The following is a 24967-nucleotide window of genomic DNA, read 5'->3' as shown; positions in this document are numbered from 1 at the left end:
GACAGGGAGAACATGGTCAAAAGAAGAGAGTATGGATGCAGGAGCATCTCACAAGGAAGAATTTGTAGAAGTGGGTTGCTGCTGAGAGGAGAGGTGAGGAAAAGACAGGTCACAGATCACTGACAGTGTAGTCATGTATTTAGGTGTGGTGTAAACAGATGACAAAAACAAGGTCATCAGGAAGTGACATCATCATATAGGGTAGTCTTTGAAACTGCAAGAGTGGATGAGGTTTTCCAGAAATCAGGGTTCACTGAACCAAAAAGGGAATCAAATCTAAAAACACCGAAGAGTATGTGTTTAACAAATACAAAGTAAACCAAGAAGGGCATTACTAGTTGTTGGGGGGAAAAAATTTAAGAACAAAATTGTCTGAAAAAATAGCAACTACTTGCCCCAACAATAAAATACAATTCAAAGAAATGTCAACTATTTGGTAAATTTTCATTCATCTTTTCATTCTGATATCTTTCCATCCACTCAGTATTTACTGAACTTCGAAGCACTAGCTATATCCACCTTGTCCTCAGATAGATGACTATTTCATAAAGCAGACCAATTTTAAGTAAATTACCCAAGAAATAAGTGCAACATTTGGAAGTGTGGTAAGTGCCATAACATGATGTTAAGTGCAGATAGGGCTCTCTGGGTGCCATAATTAAGACGTTACTTGTGGCCTTTGCACTGTTAGTCTGGATGAGATGAGAGAAGTGGGAAATGCACAACTGCCATTTTGTTGTCCTGAGTAACACAGAGTAAAGGAAAGATGTGGTGACTCTCCTGAGAATCTCAACTCTGGAAAACTGTAAGAAAATAACAAATAGAAAACAAAAGTCAGGGAAGAGTTTATGTCTTTAAGTGGGAGAGAAGAAGCATATTTTAGGCTAAGGTTGAAAGAAACCAGTAGAGAGAAGTAACTATAAACATAAAGCAAGAAATGAGACTATAACTCAGGAAACTGGCTAAATTTATTGAAAAGTGTGTGTGTGTGTGTGTGTGTGTGTGTGTGTGTGTGTGTCTTTTTTGCAGGTAGAGTCAAATGAAATAAAGAGACACTACAGGAATTCTACAAAATTCCAGGTAGGTTAGTTACAAGTAATTTCAAATCTGTTCACGGAATCCGTTTCCAATTTGAGTTGAAGTTCTATTACTATGAATAATTATACTTTTGTTCAGACAGGTGAGACAGCAGCAGACCTGTTTCCTTTGTTTTATTTCTCAACAAAGTTACAAAGTTTATCTGAAGGAAAAAAATCAAAGATGAAACAACACTTAAAACTCGAAGAGGTTAGAAATGACTAGTAGCTTCATAGTGTTTTATTTTTCAATATAGAGCTTCACTAGGCAGCCCAGAGTGGCCATAAATTTCACATGCAGTGCAGGCTCACCTTAAACTCAAGAGTAACCTTTCTTTCTCAGTAGAGTATTCGGATTACAGGCATGAACCATCATGCCTGGCTCAGGACCCAAAACTGTTGTTTCTCAGTCATTTCACAGTGTGCCTTTAAATGTGTAGATGAGAAATTCCATGTATGAGTCTGTATCCAACACACTAAAATAAATAAATTCCCACATTTTAGATGCAATTTAAATGTCAATAAAGAAAGGTAGGGTGCCATGTTTCTTTTCTAAAGTATTCCAGTCTCCAAGTCCTATAGCACAATTACCTTTTCTTTTCCTTGCTCACATAGTAAAATAAAAAATGAAAAGAAGTAATTATTTAGATATCACAATATTGTCTTTTCTTAAATAACAATATGTTTTGTGCAAGTATTGAAGCTTTAACTTCAAGACTCATATTCTTGCTCAATACACACACACATACACACACACACACGCACGCACGCACACACGCACACGCGCACACATACCACATCCAGTACTCTGTACCTGAGCCATATCTTCACTCCCAGATCTTTTCTAGATAATTTCAGAGAAGAGTCCTTTTAATACATCTGCCCAAGAGGACAAATAACAAATATAATCATACATTCTTTTCACTCATAAGATGATGAAAACTAAAGAAAAAAATTAAAAGATGAGAAAATGTTGTTTATAAAATATTTTTCCTCTTTACTCTGAGGAATAGTTAGGTTACAAAATTTATCTATGTAAACTCCAGTCTCCAACTTGAAAGGATAATTTTGTTGCCTCAAATTTTGTTTAAAATACTCAAATCTAGGTTTAGGTCCCAAATTGTTAAATATTGATAAGTGAAAAATCTCATTCTGTCTTTATCTTTACAGCTCTCTTGGACATAGTCATAAAAGATCTAGACTACTTTGATAAAAATCCTACAAAGACAATGAATATTATATGTCTCTTAAAAAACCACAAACTTAATATTTTTAAGAATAAATAATGATTAAATTAATATACTTAAATTTTGTGCTTATGAATATAAATTTTGAATTTATTTAATTATAGTCACTTCTTAGGCCCAGAGAAACAAAGGTTACGTGTTTTCTATCAGATGTAGAAGCAAGAATTAGTTTATAAATATATAAGTAAATACCTTGGGTGGTAATCAAGTAAAGACAAATGTACTAACTGAAATAAGATAGTTTCAGGGGGAGAATTCATACAGTGCAATTCCTTAGAAAGCTAAAATCAAAAGTCAACAAAATAAACATCAGAAAATAGTTTCTTAAAAAGGGTTGAGTTGGATCAAGGAGAGGGAAGTAGATGAGTAAGAGAAGGGAGAAGAATGTAGTCAAAAATTAAATACCTACCCCACAAAATTAAGAAAAGTGAGGGAAGGGCTAGATTTGGAGAAATGGGTGAGAATGTTAAAAGGGACGACATTGATCAGTAGATATTGTATTCATAAACCGCTGTTTTGAATGGCAACTACTTAAAAAAATTAAATTTAATTGGAAAAAAATCTTATTTTACCTCCTATTTCAGCCTCAAAATGCTATACAACGTGCCTTATACAGAGTTTTAGTGTTGAATAAACCTATTCAATTCATTTTTCTGCAATTCAAAAAAAAAAAAACAAATCATCTCTGTCTTTACAAGTTCATTCCAAAAGGTTAATATTGAAAGTCACTATGAATAGGAAAGCTGAATGGACAGAAATCAAAGAAAGTTGTCAGATTTTTTGTTTGTTTTTGTTATTATTGCTGTTTGGGGCCAGTCCTGAGGCTTGAAATCTAGGCTTGGATGCTGTCTCTGAGCTCCTTCTGTTTAAGGCTAGCACTATACCACTTGAGCCACAGCATCATTTCAGGTTTTTCTGCAATTAAACAGAAATGGGAGTCTCACAGACTTTCCTTGCCAGGCTAGTTTTGGAGATCCTCAGACTTCAGCATTCTGAGTAGCTAGTATTATAGGCATGAGCTGTCATTCTAATTGAAGCAGAAGCACTAAACAAGTCCAACAGCCCTATGCTCCTGCTTCCTTTTTAGCAAGATATTATTTTAGGAAATGTTCTGATCACCTCTCAACTTACCACACAAATCAATATCTGCAGGGTAAAATCAATGATGTCTAATGAAATTATATGATGAATAAATACATATCTTTAGTAATGTGTTTATAATCGATAATTTGCTTGATCCTAACTACAAGATCCATTTCTATTATTGTTATTATTCACAGTAAGGATTTGAACTATGGGTCTCCCACACCCTAAGCTGGTGTGAATCTCATGAGCCAGGCTTCAAAGCCCCATTTTTTACCAACTCTTTTCAGAATAGGGATTCACTTTCCTATCCTGCCCAAGCTGTGCTTTGCCTACTATTGGCTTCCTGTAGTCTTTAGAACGTGAGATGTCTGCCACCATATCCAGCTCCCTTTCGTGGAGATGGAATCTCATGGTCTGTTCTGCTCAGGCTGGCCTGTATGCACGATCTGTTCAATTCAACTTCCTGAATGACAAGTGTATACTATGGAGTCAATCTCTGAGTTAAGAAGAGGTCTGTGACAATAAGCCAGAAGTGCAGCTATTGCACAAATGGCAGAGAGTTAGCCCCAGTATTGGCACCCAAAAATAAAAATAACAGAGAACAGGGTCACTTAGTTCTACTTTCTAAATCAAACAAGAAAATAAATATTGAGAGAAAAGAGAAAAATAAATCAGTCTTTTCTCTGCAAGTGGATATTTTGCCTGTATATTTAAATTTGGACTTTAGAAACACAAGAAATAGAAGGGAAGATCCCACAGATAGAGGGGCTCTACCCAAGCTTAAAAAGCCACATTTTCTCATCATTAGATATATGCAATCTCATGGAAGAAGCTCTTAGTAATAGCAGCTATTAATGGTTAGACATTCTTTCTTCAAAGTAAAAGAAATTATTTTTATGTATCAGCTTACCTTTGTCTTTGCTATTTAAGATTCCCTAAATACACTATAGATTTGGTACACTCTATGAAAAGCTAATAATGTAAGTATTATTCATGGCCTTTTATATGTTTGGAATCAGAGTAAAGAAATGGAATATTAAAAAAAGAAGAGGTCTGTGAATATTTCTGCATAGATTGACCTCAACCTATAATTCTCCCACTCTCAGCCTCCAATTACTTGGTGAGTCACCAGAGCTTGGATGCATGTTCTATGTCTGTTCAGTAGCAGTTGGCTTTAGAATTATTTTACATTATTAATTTTTTCAATTCTCTATGGCTGATCTCCAAATATCTTCCTAACTGCTATTGTTTTAAGATAAGTTAACAAAAAAGATAAAGTAAAATGTTTATTGTATCCTATATTATCATTTCCCAGGTCATTTACCTTAGTAAAATTACCAGGATAGGAGAAGGCCAGAATAGTGTAAATGCATAAGTATTGTGTAGTTTTAGCAGTTAATAACATAGTTTGTTTTTTATGTCTTTACTGATCAGAGCTACAGAATAAATAGCTGATAATCTTCCTTGTCTTCTGTCTTAGCGTGAATAGTGTTTGCTAGATATTCCCATAGCAGTTAACTTATAGCAAAATAATCCAAAATAGATAATGGGAGAAAAACATTGAGGACCATAGATGATCCACACCAACAGAACCTATTCTACACCCTGGAGAATTGTTGGAAACAAACATACATGCAATGTGTAATGGATTCAAACAAAATAAGGACTGCACTTGGTTTTTCAGGTCCAGAGATTCACATTGAAAAGGCTACAGAAATGGAATGGAATGGTTGACCATGCATCACTGAAGTACTTGTGAATGCTCAACAAAAATTCTAGCCAAGATAGTAACTAAGCAGTAATCAGGTTCATAGAGGTAGAAATAAAATACAATAGGAATTTTTGTTTTCATGGCTCCAGCATGCCATTCAATGGCACCATGTGTATTTATCATTATGAAATCTCAAATTAACAATGAAGTAATTGTAGCTGGATATTTTTGGCATATTATCTGTATAAAACTCTACATACACCAAAACTTACATAAACATGATATAATTGTGGATGTGTTCTTCCAACAGCTGGATGTTGCATCAATAATTCCTTTTGATGTTTTCTACCTCTTCTTTGGGTTTAATCCAATATTTAGGACAAACAGGATATTAAAGGTAAGATAAGTTCATTTAAATGCCTTCTTGTAAAAAAATGGAAGTACCTTACAATTATCATTGATATTATTTTCTTCCAACTGTCCTCTATTTTTTCTGTCCTTGTGAAAGCTATAACAGTTTTTTTAGCAAAGGAAAGTGCCATTACCTCTACTGATAGAGAATTTTCTTGTCTGTAACCTACATATTGCCACAGGAATAGTTTAATCTGAATAGGTAATGTTTCTATACTATTAAGCACAGCTATAATTTAAAATGCATCTTTTATAATTCTTTTCTAATTGTTTTTTCATCAAATAGTTACCAAAACAGAGACTTATAATAGAACATGTAGATTGTTACCCTTGAACTTTATGAAAACACATCACTTTGCATCACAAAATTACATTCTACAAATAAAAATGTTCATCAAGAGGGAAGTAATTAAAGGTATCTCTCCCCAGCTACGCCACAGAGTACTTTGTGTCTTTAAAAAACATAAAAGAAACCTTCCTTTTTCACACTATCTCTCTATATGTCTCTCTCAGTGTCTCTCTGTGTGTCTCCATCTCTTTCTCTTCTCTCTCTCTCCCTTTCATATGAAGTCTCACTATGAAGTCCAGGATAGTCTGAAGCTTGCAATTCCTCTTCTCAGCTTCCCAAATATAAGGACCACAGCCATGCACTACCATGGCTGTGCAAGAGGAGATTTCCTACACAGTAAAATGGAAAGACTTCCAAAATAAATTGCTAAGTAAAAAGAAAAACAAGCTAGATACAGAATCATCTATAAAATAATGCTCCTGGCCATATTACAAAGAAAGGAAAAAATATCCAAATTTTATGCTTACCCATAAATATCTAAAGACTAACAAAAGCTAATTAAATTAGTGGGAAAAAGGAAGGCAAATCATGATAGCTGGGGCAAGAGGAAGAGCAAGTCTTCTGGAGATGTATATTTAATATTGACTTTGGAACTATAAAAATGTCTAAAAATTCATGAATATTTCACAACTCATAGACTTGTTAGGTATCTAGAAAGAACTTGAGAAGAATCAGAGTTTGAAATTTCACATAAATCTTTCAGAATAGCAATGATAACTTGTATCTCTAAAGACAGCCTTCTTTAGGGGTACCAGTGATTGTTAAAAAAATGTACCTTCTATCTGGCAAATATAATGTAAAACTTCTATTGATTACAATAATTTTTTAAATAGCCTTCTTAGTTCCTCAAAAGGCTAAACATACAGCTCCCCTATGACCCACCAATTTCACTACTTGGCATTTACCCAATCATCCAGATACAAGGACATACTAAAGCCACTAGCACAACGATGTTCATTGCAGCACTATTTACCATAGCAAAGATATGAAGCCAACCCAGATGCCCCTCAGTTGATGAGTGGATCAACAAAATGTGGTATTCATACACAATGGAATTCTATGCTGCTGTCAGAAAGAATGACATTGCCCCATTTGTAAGGAAATGGAAAGACTTAGAAAAAATCATAATAAGTGAAGTAAGCCAGACTTAAAGGAACATAGGCTCAATGGTTTCCCTCATTTGTCCTAATCAGTAGAAACTTTGGGCTCTCCTAGCAGAGATTTACAATAGAACAAAACCTTGATACATAAGGTCATATAGTATGATGCTAAATGAAAGGACCTCCAGGATATAGAAACATAAGCCATATAATGAGTGATTGTTGTCTTTGATGTACTATGTTATCTCTCATCTCTTTTGCTGTCCCTTGGTTATCTCATATTGTTACAGTATTTCACCTTGTTATTTGATATATTGTATATATGCATATTTGGTTACTTGAAATAGGATAGGGAAGGGGGGAAAACAAGATGAGGGGTGGGGGTGGGGGAGGGAAATGGGGACCAAGACATGAGAAAGGGTATCAATGTATATAAAGTAATGCACCTTCTATCTGGTGAATATAATGTAATCCTTCTATTAATAAATATATGGGAAAAATAAATGAGAAATATATTGCAAAATACATAAAATATATGGGAAAATCGCCTTCTTTAAAAAAACAAAGCACAAAAGATTTTTATAAAATTCAAATGATTATCAATTTTATATCTTGGGAAGAAAAGATACTATGGTTTGATGACATTAGTGGATCCTGACACAAATCACACTAGCTGCCATTTGTTTAATATACCTTTGGACTACATACTTTACCAAAACTAAACACAAATTATCTCATCTATTCTTTTTGTTTGTTTTTGCTTTTTCATATATTTTTATTGTAATACAAGGGTTACATTACATTCACCAGATAGAAGACGCATTACTTCACATACATTGATACCCTTTTTCATGTTTTGGTCCCATTTCCCTCCCCCATCCCCACCCCTCATCTTGTTTCCCCCCCTTCCCTATCCTATTGCAAGTAACTAAATATGCATATATACAATATATCAGATAATAAGGTGAAATACTGTAACAATATGAGATAACCAAGGGACAGCAAAAGAGATGAGAGATAACATAGTACATCAAAGACAACAATCACTCATTATATGGCTTATGTTTCTATATCCTGGAGGTCCTTTCATTTAGCATCATACTATAATGGCCTTAAGTATCAAGGTTTTGTTCTATTGTAAATCTCTGCTAGTAGAGCCCAAGGTTTCTACTGATTAGGACAAATGAGGGAAACCATTGAGCCTATGTTCCTTTAAGTCTGGCTTACTTCACTTATTATGATTTTTTCTAAGTCTTTCCATTTCCTTACAAATGGGGCAATGTCATTCTTTCTGACAGCAGCATAGAATTCCATTGTGTATGAATACCACATTTTGTTGATCCACTCATCAACTGAGGGGCATCTGGGTTGGCTTCATATCTTTGCTATGGTAAATAGTGCTGCAATGAACATCGTTGTGCTAGTGGATTTAATTTGTCCTTGTATCTGGATGACTGGGTAAATGCCAAGTATCTATTCTTACAGCTAGAAATAAAGGAAATTAAAATGGGCTGGTAATCATTCAGACACACTACGAAGATTCAGTGTCTAGACTTCATCACACACTTACCTGACTATAAATTCTTTTCTAGAATCAAACTAGCAAATGGACTTCATGCAGAAAATGCCTTCCTTCCATGCTTTATTTTGTTTCCAAGTTAAAAGTATCCTACCCGTAGTTTCACACACTCAGGACAACTCTAGGTACCTCTGATTCCGGTCAGTCTAGGGTCCCAATTTACAATTTTACTCAATAGTTTCAGGAGGCACTTGCTCAAGGACAATTAATTTTCAGAAAGATTTGGAGGCCTAAGAATTTGGATGTTTATCTGGCATTACAATAAAACCTTGTAAAATATTATCACTTTATACCCCACTTCTGTACACTTAAATTGTTAGAAAAGCTTATTAAACTTCAGTTGTTAGAAAAGTAGAAATTATAAAAGTCAACATAGATCTTTACCTAGCTTTAAAATACTGAATGTCACTTATTTTATAAGGATGTCATTGGAAGGGACAGTTCTGTAAGATATATGTTCATCATCTGTCTTCAGGTTCTAAATGGGAAAAATTAAGTATAAACAATGTTGTCTATAATAAACACTTAAAGTATATTTTAAAATATTCCTCTTTTGTGCAGATGCTCAGTTAGAGCATGAAAAGAAAGAATTACACATTGGAATGAGCATACTCGAAATATTTGCAGGATATTTCCTTGCTCAGAAATTTGAGGTGGGGGGAATCACTCATTTGTGTATATTTGTAGTTTAAAAGTTATTGCCATTACATATGCAAATTTCAATCCTAAGTATTCTATTATAGTCACATATATATTAGGTGAACTTCTGTACTAATCAATCTAGCATCCTGTCTATCTGCAAGATCCTGCAATAGGAAGCTCACTAATTATATCAGTGTATGGGACATGCATGTTCTCTAATTTCATTTGCTTTTCAGAGGAGACAACTAAGATGCAGAAATAGTAAGACATACCAAAGGTCATATAATAAGTGCCAGTGATGGGACTGGCATTTATCTCAGGGATTCATAAATTTTACTCCTGTCTTGCACTGCATTGAAAAAGGAAGGGCCTCGGAGAGGTAGGGGGACAGGAAGGCAATGAGAATTGAGATAAGGTTAGAAGTGAACAGGAAAAAACCTTGAAGGAAACGACCACTCTCACTGTACTTTTGAATAATGTGAAGAATGGCTGGTTAATGCTAACACCTAGTGGACTTTCTATGTCGCTAAACAAGTATACGTTTACCACATCTTGATTAAAAATAGTGTGAATATGGAGCAGCAGAGGTTCCTACTTCAATGAATTGCATTGTGCTTTTCCTGTTTTGACTGAGGTTTAGGGGAGTATGATTTTTAATTATTGTGAAATAGAATTCTACTATATACTAAAATGGAAATGGACAATTGTTACCATTAAGGCTATAAATGGATACTAGAGTGACATAAAGCAAGATGCTCTGGAAGCTGCATTTCATGCTTCAATGTACTAGTGCCCACAGGAAAAATGCCATTAAATAGGATCAAGAATCAAGACTTTAAAGAGATCTATGACTAAAATCATTGCCAGTAACAAATAATCCATGTTTTATATACTGATATCTAACAGAGGACTCAGAAATTAATATACTCTCAATTTTTTGCATATTTTCCACATAGTATACTTCATTTGGGGAGTTTAACCATCACCTTGAGTCTCTAATGGAAAAAGCATATGTCTACAGGTAATGTATAATCTGTATACTTGCAGGAACTAGAAAGATAAATGGTACATTTTAGGTAGCATTTGGGAGAAAACGGCCATCATACACAAAAAAATGGCACAATTTCAGATTTGGGAAATCTTCTGAAGAAGATGAGGTGTATTTCAAGTGAGAGAAAAACATGGAAATCATATCCGATTTTAGAAGAAAGCTGGATTAAGAAATAGGACTTATTGCCTACTTTAGCAAAGACAAGCAAGTTTTTTGCTCTTTTATAAGTCAGCTTTACATCTCTCTCATGACAACTGATTTGTATTCTAAGTTTCACTCATTTGTTGTTAAGAACTTCTTGCCCAGAGACCTCTAGTCATGGTTCATAGCTGTGTAAAGACCCAGGAGAGCTTTGCAGAGATAGCCAGTTAAATCAGCATTACATATTTTATGGGACTCAAACTCGAGAGGTGACCCTTGAGGCATGTCTTTCACAGAGTTGACTCATACCATCTGTGAAAAAAATGGAATATTTGGTTTTTACACTCTGTCAGTCCCAGTCAAGACACTGCAGTCAGACAATCTGCTCAGGTACCTACACTTCCTATGGTTCTAACAAGAGTGAACAGTTGGCAAATCTAAAACTAGAGGTTCTGGTGGAGACTTAAAAGAAAAGAAAATGTTAAAGTAGGCTCTATTCCAGAAACCACATGAATCCTAACTGTGCATTCATTCCCTGTGACAGAATCATTCGAACAACTGGATACTTGCTGTTTATTCTGCACATCAATGCCTGCATTTATTACTGTGCTTCAAAGTATGAAGGAATTGGCACAACTAAATGGGTTTATAATGGTGAAGGAAACAAGTAAGTTCAATTTTGAAAGAAACTTTTATTGATTCTTCTTAATTTTCTGTTTCTGTTCATAAATTTTCTTGTCTGTCTTTTCATTGTCAATAACAACCCATTCATGAGAAAAACCCCTGTAGTATGGCCGTTGTGTGTTTAAATAAGAGCATAGAAGACATAAGTCTCTCGGATACTAAGGGTCCAGGTAAGCCCATGAATGTATATTTCTTACTCAGGATATATTGTGCTCAATATATCTGTAATAAGGGAACTTTTATTACCTCCAATATTTGTGGCTAGTGATGAGCAATGTTAATTATTTAGAGAGTATGTGCAGTGATTAATTAGTTTTCTACTGAAAGGTTTTGTGGGTTTGTGAGTCAGCTATAACCACTAACTCAGTTAAACAGAGAGCAACAAGGATCATAAATAAAATTTGACAATTAGCTATGCAAGTATCTGAGTAATAAAAAAATCATTTGAAGTATGCAATGTAAAAGAATCAGAACTCAATAAATGGCAACTGAGATATTTATAGAAAAGTTTTCTTTGGGTAAATGTAAAGGCTTGATACAAAGTAGACACAAAGGAATTTCTGATCTAATAAAGTGATGTTGAACATATTATAAGTCAATATTCTTGCAGGAAGAATGTAAGCCACAATTGAAGATCAACATACCACCCTTAAGATGGAGAAAAAAAATTATATGATAGAGTAGTAGAGAAAGTACCTAAAATAATACACTACCTAGAAGACATTGGACATACGCAAGGGATTAAAATATTTTTGAGCTTCTAACCAGAATTTATTTCTTTAATTTATGATTAGAAGAGCCATGAAGTATGAGTATACACGTGTACACTCAGATAGAGAGAGAGAGAGAGAGAGAGAGAGAGAGAGAATATAATCTTAGAAAGTTTATAACCAAACCTGTAGGTTCCTAACCAAAATTTATTTATAAATAGTTTTCTTTAGAATGTGGGTTAAATTTCAATATGTATATCCTTTGATGAAAACAACAAATTTTACAGAAAATTAATGTACCAATTTTGTTAAATGTATATTCACTACATTTTCTAAAATTTGAAGCATTGATAATGCTAGGGGTTGTAATAAAACTGATGTTACAATTTTATCACCAAGACGCATGATAAATCAGTGGAGGGCTGGAAATATGCTTAGTGAGAAAGTGCCTGCCTAGCATACATGAAGTCCCGGGTTTGACTCCTCAGTACCACATAAACAGAAAAGGCTAGAAGTGGTGCTGTGGCTCAAGTGGAAGAGCACTAGCCTTGATCACAAAGAGATTCAGGGACATTTCCCAGGCCTGGAGTTCAGTGCCAGAACTGGAAAAAAAAAAAAAGAAAGAAAAACAATGGAAAGGAGGAAAGGTTGATATTGATTCCACTTTACAGGCTGTAGCCCATAGTAGGTTATCCCCATCACTGATGTAGCCACAGCAACAGGAGAAATAAAAAAAGAGGCTGTGCACGTCATGGCTGCCAGGAAGCAGAACAGAAAAATTGCCTACACTACCAGGCTTTTGCCTGTTCCCTCTGTCCAGACACTCTAGCCTATAGGAGCTTGGCAATTCTTCCTCAAAATGGCCTCACAGTCATCCTGAGGCATGCTTTTCTAATGTCTTAGGCATTTCTTAATTCAATAAAGTTGACAAAGCTACTAGGTTTCTCATAATTTTTTAATAGTGACAAATTTTATTTCCTTCTGCACTTTTTATATTTTCAGATTACAAAACAATTTTAAACTGTTGAAATACAGAAATAAAGTTATTATTTAGTTTTACCAAGTACTCAGCTCCTTGTAATAATATACTTGCGTTTAAAATTAAATCTTTTACATTTTGGTCACAGAAATATTGGGCAGTGGACAATGGCTCACCCCTGTAATCCTAGCTACTCGAAGGATGAGATCTGAGGATTGCGGTTCAAAGCCAGCCCAGGCACTAAAGTCCGTGAGACTCTTATCTCCAATTAATCACCAGAAAATGGGAAGTGGGACTGTGTCTCAAGGGTCAGAATGGTAGTCTTGAGCTGAAGAGCTCAGGGACAGCGCCCAAGCCCAGAGTTCAAGTCTATGGCTGATAAAAAAAAAAAAAGAAAAAAGAAAGAAAGAAAAGAAAAGGATATATTTACTAGTGTATATGTTTACCTGAATTTATGAAAGTTTCCAAACTATTCCAGCTTATAAATCTTATTACCTCAACTTTGGCAAATCTATCACATTTCATCTGTTGGGAATTCTTATCTTGGGAATGACATAAAAAGGCACAATGATTTGGGGAAAGATTAGTTTCTTTTTGTTCATTTGTTGTTTTTGTTTATTTGTTGCCAGTCGTGGGGTTTGAACTCAGGGGCTGGGCTCTGCCCTTAAGCCTTTCTGTGCTCAAGCCTAGTGCTCTACCACTTGAGCACAGCACCACTTCCAGTTTTTTTCTGTTTATGTAGTGCCGAGGAATTGAACCCAGGGCTTCATGCATGCTAGGGAAGCATTCTATCACTAAACCACAACATACACATGATACAACTCAAAAATTTCAAGCTTAGATATTTACCCAAGATAATTTAAAATATAAAGCCAGAGGGAAAAAAATAAGAACTACTTTTTAATGGTTGAAGGTTGCTAGGTATTATGACTACATTATGCTATGACATTATGACTACTATATGAATACATATATTCATCCAGCTCACAAAGAATAAAAGCAACAGATAATCATTTGCATTTTTGAGTCTTTAATTCTCATTTTCTGCATGGGGAACAGGAAATGTTTCTCTTTTTCATTTCTTCCTAGTTAAATCAAGATATACAAGAATAAATCTTTGCCAAAACTGCCATCTTTTTTATGAGATACCTTGAAATGTTTTCATGAGTTTATCTCAAGAACCTGTGATGGTGTGTGTGTATGTGCATGTATGTGTGTGTGTGTTTGTGTGAGTGTGTATGTATGTATGTAAACCAGGAAGGAAGGGAATTCCTCTTCCATTCTCTGGTGTCAGTTTAGTGACCAAATTATCTTAAAATAAATTTCTAAAAAAAAAGACATACAAATACCCAACAGAGAAGTTATATAATATCATTAATAAATATAGAAATGCAATCTGAAACCACAATGACATGTCATCTCATCCAAGTTAGAATGACTGTATTCAAAATGGTAAAAAAAAATGCCAATGATGCAGACAAAGAGGAAAATTTATACACCCTTTCTGGGAATGCAAATTAGAATAACCACTATAGAAGATAAAATGTTCTTTTAATTATGGCCATACCAAGTGAAATGGCATCTCTGTGGATTTGACTTGAATTTCCCCTATGATTTATGATATTGAGCCCTTCATTTTTCATATCCTTTTGCAGCATTTACATATCTTCTTTTAAGAACTGTTCATATATGTTATTTTCCTATATTTAATAGGATTGTTTGTTTCTTATTTTTGCTGTTAAGCTTTTCCAATCCTTAGATAATCACAGAGGAAGAATTTCTATGTTCCACAATTTGTCATGTAAAATTCTGCTATATTTCTTTAACTTGGAGTTGTGTGTATGCATGTATATATAGTCTGTGTATTCAATCAGCCAGATAGAATCTCCTTGAAAATTTCCATCTGCCTGGGGTGTAGATATGGGAGATGGACACACTTGACTAATTAGGGTAATCCTAGAAAATCAATATGATGTCTTCTAATTAAATTACAAATCCTATCTTTGGTCGTGTGCATGTCTGGGTAAAAGACATGGCTAAGAAAAGTAAACACACATACACACACACACACACACACACACACACACACACACACACACACACACAAAGTATAGGAGCAGAAAACTTCCAATTAACAAAGCAGGCAATTTAATATTTTTAAAAAATGTTTAAGGCTTATGGTTTACATCTGGAAATTCATTATTAAAATTTTACATTTTATTATTTTTAACATGTATAAGTAAGAAAAAATATAGCATGTATATTTTTTTCCTGTTAACACTGAAGTAACCTTGGAAGGGACCAGACTCCCAATACTTATAACAGATTGACTGTATAGGGAGACAATCTAGTCCCTCTTCACTCTGGAGCAACATTAGATTGAATAAATTTCCTTAATTTAAAGAGATGCACAGGTCCAGGGCCTGTGACCAAAATAAATTATGTAACAGGATATTATAAATTAGAATCAGAAAAGTTAAAATGCAATCCAGAAAATTACTGTTGCACTTCTCCAAGGTGGTTTTCTTTGGCATCGAGTTCACTGTAGCATTAGTAAGTCCAAAAAGCTTGGTATAAAAAAATAATTATTCTTTTGTACCGTGATTTAAACCCCACCAAACAGTTCATTACTTTTACTGTTCCTATAACTACCAAATTAAAACAAAATCCCCATGTCCTTTAAAAGGTGTTGGATTTTAAAAGTAGTGATTTCTTTCTATATCTGTTTATTTTTGAATATTTATTCAGTTTATTTCATCAATTGAAAATCCCAACCTCTTAATAGTTGAAGATCATAAAACCATACACCATTGCACAAGGAAAAGATCATCCTTCCTCTAAAACTAATAACAGTAAGAAAGCTCACTAGAATAAACAAATAAAAGCCCATCCAGGAAAAATTTCTGTAAAATTTTCTGTATTTCTGTGTTTACCATGGACACTAAAATTGATAGTTCAGACCTACTAAATCCAAGTGATCCTAAAATATCTAAGGCTAATCCTTATGTATAGAATCATGTTTATGGATTCAATGGGAACACTTGTCCCAAATGATAATCACAGCACTCTATGAAGCTTAACAAATGGAATACCTAAAAATGCACAAAAAATAAAATATATAATTGGAATTTTACAATGAGGTTGTACTATTAACTTTTATCCCCAGATCACTACGGACTACACAAGCTCTATAACAAAACACAGACAAATCAATGTGCTTTCCTAATCTTTATCATAGTCTTTTCTGTTCTTCTTCTCTGGGTTATAATCACAGCAACCTCTTCATTTTGCAGCTGTTCAAGTCGAGTGCTGAATCTTTATCCTGTGTATCTCTATGAATATTTGGCTTTCTTCCTTACTAAAGATCTAAATAAATTATGTATTGTACTTGAGATTAATTTTCCTACTAAGATGTTTCTCACATATTCACTGCTGTCTACACCGTGGTTTGCATATTCAATAATACAATAAAATGTGGACAGATAACATAGTGAAAGCATTTATCCGTTCTATGGGCAGTAACCAAAAACAATTAGATCTGAACTATAAAAGGCTTTCCAATCAGCATACATCTATTTAATTTCTATAGTATTCCTTCAAATTCATTTGTTGACACTTAAATGGGGTTCGTTTTTGCTATTCCTCAGTGGACTGAGAACAGGCCTAATGATTTGCTTTGCAAATAAAACATAGCAAGACATCAAGTTGCTATAGGATTTCTGGATTGTAGAAAAACACTTAACTGTTTCATCAGTGCTATGCCTTAAAGTAAGCAGCTGTCAAATAAGAAGTCTAGTTCCTCTGAGGAAACCATATTGGAAAGCAAAGGGTGAAGCATAATCACAGCCTCAGGTTTCCCAGATCACAGATTCAAATCTATAAGAGAAGAGGTTACCTTGGGCGTTACAAGTATATTCTATTAGGCAGGAGAATAGAATAACCAACCCAACTGTAAAAATCACTCCCTCAGATTACATCTTCAAGAAAGAGCCATTGAGGCTCTCCAGATGAGGGCCTATCTATCACAGATCACAGATGAGTCATCTCTGAGCAGCCTTTCACAAATCCTTCATTCACAAAATAGAAACCTAATAAAAATGATTTTAGACTATTAAATTTGGGGGAAAGTAGACTAAAATCCTCCTTGGGTTTAACTACTTCATCATTTCACAGTGTTTTATTAAGAAGCATACATTACAAAACTCCTTAATTAGTAAGAAAATTGTTATAATTTAGTAGTTATCTATGCTCCCAAACAAAATATCTTAATGACATAAAAAAGAAAATATTCAAGGATATAAAGAAAGAAAATATTGGAGTGATATTTCAGTGAATAAAAAAGAAAGTGTGGATTTTCTTTTTCCCCCAGGTATCTGAGATGTTACTATTGGGCAGTTCGAACGTTAATAACCATTGGGGGTCTTCCAGAACCACAAACTTTGTTTGAAATTGTTTTTCAACTCTTGAATTTTTTTTCTGGAATGTTTGTGTTCTCCAGCTTGATCGGCCAGGTAAGCGGAATATGAATCCCTAGGGTTTTCATTTTTGAAAGCTAGGAAGTACAAATTTTATGGAGAAACTAAATTTTGTTCTTTCTTACCTCATCCCTCTTCTTTTCCTTTTCCTCTTCCTCTGCTTATTCTTCCTACTTTATCTCTACTGTCTTTCATTTACTTTAATGACATGCTTAAATCAGCATTGTCTTTGCATTTCTCAACCATTAAATCTATCAGAAAACCAGTCAGCAAAGTTCATTAGTTAGGACTTTTAGGGAAAGGATAACAAATTCACTGGCAGTTCCAATGAAAAAGTAACTTTGTTATACTCAGAGGTCTCAATAGGAGAAGTTCATCACTTCATAAAGAATGAGAGGAACTGGTTAAACTAGGGAAGCACCAGGACAAGGTTAGGTAAGGAAAAAGAAACAGGATTAGGACTATTTCAAATTATATTGTACTTGGCACTGAGCATAAATAGATAGTGGACTGAATGTGAAGCCCATGTGAGGACCCTGTAAAGAAGGAAGCTGGGGGCCAGAAGTTTGGCCTATTGGTAGAGTGTTTGCCTAGCAAGCATAAAGACCCAGGTTCAATTCCTTGGTACCACATACATGGGTTAAAAAAAAAAAGCTGGAAGTGGTGCTGTGCCTCAAGTGATAGAGCTCTAGCTTTGAGAAAACCCAAGGACAGTGCCCAAGCCCTGAGCTCAAGGCTCAGGACTAGGAAAAAAAACAGAAGGAATTTGAGAATATGAGCACTTACATTAGTTTCTGTGTAGATGACCCTCCATGGAATGTTTATCACTATCTGTAGGAATAATCTAACCACTAGATAGGCAATAGTTCCCAGATATACACAAACACAATTAAAAAAATAAGAATAATGTAGATACACAGGATATGGCAAATCTACCCTGAAAAAAAAAACTAATGAGCTAAAAAAAATTTCATTTAGAAAATATTTTGTTCATTACTTAAATTCCCACATGTATTTATAACAGTGACCACATCCTAAAACTAATCACCCTTTAACCGAATAATATTTTAACTGCAATATTTGGTTCTCTTTTGCATCTCATAGTATCTGAAGTGTTCATTCTTCATAACCCCATATTCTTTTTTTAACTTATTTTTATTGTAATTAATGGAAGGGTTACATTATATTCACCAGATACATTGATACCCCTTCTCATGTTTTTGTCCCCATTTCCCTCCCCCACTGCCTGTCCTCATCTTGTTTTCCCCCTTCCCTATCCTATTTCACATAAACAAATAAACATATATACAATATATCAGATAACAAGGTAAAATACTCTAACAATATGAGATTTGGGGAGAGCAAAAGAGATGAGAAATAACATAGTACATTTAGAACAACAGTCACATCTTATATCTCTAGTTTCTATATTATGGAGATCCTTTCATCTAGCCTCATCCTATATGGCCTTATGTATCTAAGTTTTGCCCTATTGGAAACCTCTAGGAGAATCCAGGGTTTCTACTAATTATGACAAATGAGGGAAATCATTGAGCTTATGTTCCTTTGGGTCTGGCTTACTTCACTTAATATGATTTTTTTCTAAGTCTTTCCATTTCCTTAAAAATGGGGTGATGTCATTCTTTCTAATGGTAGCATAGAATTCTACTGTGTATAAATACCACATCTTGTTGATCCAATTATCAACTGAGAGGCATCTGTGTTGGTTCCATATCTTCGATATGGTAAATAGTGCTGCAATGAACATCATTGTGCTCATGGATTTACATACCCGATATTCTTCCTTAGATTAGACTAAGGCATAAGTCTTTCACAATTCCTACACCAATACAACCCAACATTTCTGATGGATAGCACATACACTATTCTGCCAGGACAAACATCAATCATTGATGCTTTCTCTTGTCTAACTAATACTCTATTAGATCTCGCAAGCCAACATTCACTATCCCAAGTCCCCCAGCCTTAGGTGACTGGACGTAAACCAGTCAGGAGTGCCATTGAAAAGGATCATTTAGGAAATGATATTGTGGAAGAATGTTTGCAACAGCCACCGAGAAGTAGGAGGTTCAGAAAGATATAGTGGGATTGTCTACATAGCTCTTCAAGAGATACTTTTGAAAGGGAGAACTTAATAATGTTAAAGAAAATTTAGGCTAGGCATGGTGGCTCATGCCTGTAATCCTAGCTACTAGGGAGGCTGAGATCTGAGGATCATGGTTCAAAGCCAGCCTAGGAACTAAAAGTCCATGAGACTCATCTTCAGTTAACCACCAGAAAAATGGAAGTGACACTGTTGCTCAAGGGGTAGGGCGTTAGCCTTGAGCTGAAGAGCTTAGGGACAACACCCAGGCCCAGAGTCCAAACCCCACAACCAACAACAACCACAAAAAAACAATTTAGAAAGATATTATAAGTCATTATTTGAACAAGACTCAAAAATATGTATAGTTGTGGGGTTTTATTTCATAAGCCAAAAAGGCTCTACAGCTACTAGATGAATGAACAAAGTTTAGCATGAAAGTGAGGCTCTGGCTTTCTTCCTATTATAAACCCACACTCAAAGCAAATTTACAACCACTTTCTTCACTCTATGTGAGAGGAAGAGTCAAGCAATATATCTTTTTTGTGCTGAGACCTTAAAGATGAGCTTTTAACCTAGAGTGGGTTTTTATGGCTGAGTTATAAACATCCAAGAACTAAACCTGACAGTTTCTTAAGTATTGTCAAAGCAGTAAAAGATGCTTCAGTAATTTCAGCACACTTCAGCTTCCTGAGTACTGTGCCTTAAGCATGATGAGATTTGATTTTATCTGTCTAAACAATACAAAGAGAAACACAGAGGTTGCAATTTCCTGATGAAGTGAGCCTGTGTAGTACACTAACTTGGATAATCTGTGAAGAATGCTTGCAGAGTCAGATTCACCAAAATGGACTAGCCATTCTGCCAGATAATTGCTCACCTTTTATTACACATTCCTCAAATAGGCATGAGCTATATTGGTTTTTAAATATCAACTAACAATTTCTTCTGTAATATACATGTGTGTGTATGTGAAAATAATTTGCAGTAACCTATACTCTGTGTTTAAATCCTTGCAAAAATCTTACATGGTATGACAAGTTACACATTATTTTATGGAAAAGGTGTGGCATTAGGATCCAGTAACAGCATGTTAAAATCAAGGAGCCAATAAACTGGAAACTGAAATTTGTGTTGTAGGGACAAGTCAAGGGAAAATGGGGAGATGAATAGACAGAGAAAGTTTGGGAGAAAATAGTCATGATATTGGAAGCAATGGGAAAGAATGATGGAAAGGATGACACTGACCAAATGACACTGTACTCAGACTGCCACATTGAATGAAAACCCCTTTGTATAGCTACCTATAAAGAAGAATAATAGTAATAATCACAAAAGGATGTGTAAAACATTTAATTCAACTAGATATTTTGTAACTTTCAATTTCTCAGCTGGATTCAGAGTGACCATATTTGTAATTTTAGATGCGAGATATAATTGGAGCATCAACAGCCAGTCAGAACACCTTTCGTGTCTGCATGGATCACACCATTGCCTACATGAACAAGTATTCCATTTCTCAAAGTGTGCAGAGTCACGTTCGAACTTGGTTTGAATACACATGGGATTCTCAAAGAATGTTAGGTAGGTGTGATAGATTAAACTGAATCAGTTTATTGTATATGCATTTATTTGTTTACTTGAAATAGGAAAGGGAAAATAAGATGATTGAGAGGAGGTGGGGGGAGGAAATGGGGACAAAAACATAAGGGGTATCAATGTGTGAGAAGTGATTCACCTACTATACCCTATACACCCCCCCTATAAATTACCCCGACAATAAAAAATAAAATTAAAACAATTTTAAGAAAAAAAAATGGTTTAAAAGTCAAAGATAATTAAATGATCATTAAGACATGAGCTTAATACCATGGAAAATGTTTTCTTAAATAGGAGTTATATTTTGTAGGATATGATAAATCTTGAAAGAGAAGACATTATACTTATTCAATAGTTATAAACTTTGTCTCACTAAAAAAACAAATATTTTTTAAATCTGAAAAACTAGGCACATTTTAAGAGACAAAGAAACAGCATATATTCCTAAGAAATTTGATCAAGGGTACAGAACCAATGAGTAGCCACTAGAACTCAGATCTGCATCTATTCTCTAAACTCTTCCTCTTCCTCCAATATCTCTTCCCTGGAAAGAGCAACAAACTCTCAGGCCAGGTTCTAGTGCAGGGCAGAGTTGGTTCTAATTACTTGTGTCTACAAGTTATGGCATAGTACTGGAGTTAAAAATGTTTTTTATTAAAACATATAAAGTTGCATGGTATCCTTAATATGTGGCTATTAGATCCAAACAGTACAAGAGTGAGGACTCAATATTTGCATACCCAATGCTATGGATATGGTATTGGAAATATAAACACAACTACACAGACATAAAAACCTATGATTCTATAGACATAATGTTTTATTACATAGATTAATATGTATCTATGATATACAAACCCTTAGCCTAATTTTGATTATGTTCTAACAACTAAGTGCCAGTGATTGTATATAGAGATTCCCTCCTTGAACACTTGTTTGTTAAACTTGTCATTTGAAATATGATGTAAAAATCAATGTTAATAAATTCTTTAATAAAAAAATTTTAAAGATATAAAGTGACTTGAAGATAATATGCTATTTAATAAGTAAATTCAACACTTAATGTAGGCTATAAAAATAGGAATTAGGGCCACTGAGACTTTTTTTTTTAATTACTGCATTTAGGAAAAAGTAAGAGTCTCATGTTTCGAACATACCTAAGAGGGGTTAGTGGAGTGGCTTAAGTAACAGAATGCCTGTTTAGCATGTCCGAGGTCCTGTGTTCAATACCAAGTATCATTTTAAGAAGAGAGCCATTAAAAACAAAGAGCCACAGGGAAGGGGCACTGTTCAAAAAGAATACTCAATACCCGACTTCTGTAACTGTAACCCCTGTGTATCGCCTTTTAATAAATGTACTTTATAAAAGAGAGAGAGACAGAGAGAGAGAGAGATTCCTAAAAGCAGAAAGGACTAACTGGTCATTCATCATAGGACTTTCTTTGAGCTTTCCAACCCCTTTGCCTAGGAAGCAATTGCAAACATACAGCCTTGTGCTTTTGTCCGGAGATGCTTATAAATCCAGTCTCTATTGGAATAAAGTGGGGGTTTAACAGAGTGATTTTTCTCTTTTCTAAATAGATATAAGAAAATATAAAATATAATCAGCCCTCATAAACCCTGGGTATACTAGACATTAAGAATAGGCAGTTTTGTTTATGAAACATTTTGTCAGTCTGAAGGCCCATCGTTTAATTCACATATAAAAATTCTGTAATGTAATCAAATTCTTTATTGAGCTAATAAGAAACTAAGTAGCAATAATTTGAATTTACTCACTTGGTACATTTGTACCTTAGATTCCATTCCCAGCTGAGCCACCTACTAATTATGTGCAATCCAACAAGTCACTTATAGCCTCCTTGGGTTTTCATTCTTTTTTGTTTTTCTTCTGTCTATAAAGTAACCATGAGAATGCTTACCCTTGGGCTGTCACAGACTCAAATAAGATAATGGGCATGACAGAGCTCTGAAAGCCTTCACACACCACCTGCTGCTCCTTAGTACTCACCACCCCTAGCCTGCTAGGGCCCGAAACAAGAAACACAGAAAAGAAGAATTCGATCCTTTTTCCTACCCTTGTTTGTTTACCAGCCCTGTCCTTTGATCTTTAAATTCCCTATCTAATGTTTCAGCAAGCAAACACTCTGGAATTCTTCAGTGCATCACCCATAGTTCAAAATACTTTTGCTCTCTCACATACATACACAGTAGTACAATAGACGTCATGAATAGAATGATTCCTCTGTGTATTACATGTGTGCATTTTGTTTCTTTCATTTTTCATAATTCCTATTTGTTTTTCAGTGAGGTCTTTTACTAAATGTTCTTTTTTGGGGGGGTACTCTTATTTTTCGTCATGAAGATGAATCTGGCTTTCTTGAGACCTTGCCAACCACAATGCAGTTATCGATCGCCATTGATATGAACTTCAGCCTCCTCAGCCAAGTCGACTTATTCAAGGCAAGTACTTTAGCATATCAGAAATTAAGATCAATCTATCTGAAAAATCTCTCCCAACACATTTTTTTTACTGTATGCTTTAGCAAAGTCAAAATAACCTAGAGAATTTGTGAGAGCCAAAGAAATTACAGGTCTCTCCTCAACAGGTGACTTACTCTTTAGAAGCCTTTCTCTTCTAATTGGTGTCAACAAAGGAGAGTTCTTCAGACTCCTCTTGCATTAATTTAAATATAATTAAATTCTATGGCTCTGCATCTTTGCTAGTCTATAGTTCTTTGAGCTAAAAAGATGCTGGGGACCTTGAGCAGAAAATGATTCATTTGTGATCCATTTGAAAGGGATTATCGTTCTCCACAGTTGGAGAATTCACCTTAAGAATGACATGTGTGAGTCAGAAAAGCAAAAAGGAAGTTATAACTGGCTTCAGAAAAGATGGTGATGACCAGAGCCCGGGTAATTGGGGCAGAATCAATGAGAATTTCTCTAATATTGAGTGGGTAAGGGGAGCAGAAACAAGAATGTATAGAGGGAGGACAGAAACAAGAGTGACTCAGGGAACTGAGGCCTAAAGATTTAGAGATTGAAGTATTATTTATAAAACTGAAAAGAAAGCCAGGCACTAATGGCTACTCAGGAGGCTGAGATCTGAGGATCACAGTTCAAGGCCAGCCCAGGCACAAAACTCTGTAAGACTCCTTTTTTCTTTTTCTTTTGCCAGTCTTGGAGCTTGAACTCAGAGTCTGGGCAGTGTCCTTGAGTTTTCTGAAAGCTAGCCCTTTACCACTTGAGTGACAGCACTACTTCTAGCTTTTTCTGTGTATGTGGTACTGAGGAATCAAACCGAGGGTTTTATGCATGTTAGGCAAGCACTCTACCACTAGGCCACACTCGCAGCCACCCAGTAAGACTCTTGTCTCCAATTGACCATCAGAAAACTGGAAGCAGCCCTGGAGCTTAAAGTGGTAGAGCACTAGTCTTGAGCTGAAGTGCTCAGGGACAGCACCCAGTCCCAAAGTTCAAGCCCTACAACACAAAAAAAGGAAGAAGAAGAAGAAGAAGAAGAAGAAGAAGAAGAAGAAGAAGAAGAAGAAGAAGAAGAAGAAGAAGAAGAAGAAGAAGAGGAGGAGGAGGAGGAGGAGGAGGAGGAGGAGGAGGAGGAGGAGGAGGAGGAGGAGGAGGAGGAGGAGGAGGAGGAGGAGGAAGAAGGAGAAGAAGAGGTGGGAGGAGGAGAAGGAGAGGAGGAGGAGGTGGAAGACGGAGAAGAAGAAGAAGAAGAAGGAGGAGGAGGAAGAGGATGAGGAGGAGGAAGAGAAGGAGAAAGAGAGGAGGAGGAGGAGAAGGAGGAAGAAGAAGAAGATGGAGACGAAGAAGAAGAGGAAGAAGAAGAAGAGAGAAAAGGAAAGAAAAAAGTGATGGCGTTTACAAACCCACGGCATATAGTTTGAGTGATGGTTATCTCCTCCAAAATCCATGTTAAGTTCAATTCCCAAAGCAATAGCATTGAGAGGTATGGCTTTTAAGTGATGATTAAGTCATAGAGACTTTACCTCCTGAGTATGA

The 24967-nt window shown here is 35.2% G+C and overlaps 1 protein-coding gene across 1 annotated transcript in view; it reads left to right on the top strand.

Moving 5' to 3' along the window:
- Positions 1-24967, top strand: part of Cngb3 (cyclic nucleotide gated channel subunit beta 3) — a 117323-nt gene that overhangs the window by 52612 nt on the left and 39744 nt on the right. Inside the window, exons 6-12 of the mRNA XM_090338766.1 lie at positions 1030-1080; positions 5431-5517; positions 10158-10222; positions 10938-11060; positions 17136-17277; positions 20770-20929; positions 23310-23407. Of these exons, the coding sequence (XP_090194892.1) occupies positions 1030-1080; positions 5431-5517; positions 10158-10222; positions 10938-11060; positions 17136-17277; positions 20770-20929; positions 23310-23407 (726 nt within the window). The remainder of the gene's footprint in view (positions 1-1029; positions 1081-5430; positions 5518-10157; positions 10223-10937; positions 11061-17135; positions 17278-20769; positions 20930-23309; positions 23408-24967) is intronic.

This window comes from Megascapheus bottae, chromosome 9, assembly GCF_031878675.1.
Source record: "Megascapheus bottae isolate mThoBot1 chromosome 9, mThoBot2.hap1, whole genome shotgun sequence".
Classification (NCBI taxonomy): Eukaryota; Metazoa; Chordata; class Mammalia; order Rodentia; family Geomyidae; genus Megascapheus; species Megascapheus bottae.
This window is presented reverse-complemented; position numbering and strand designations above follow the sequence as displayed.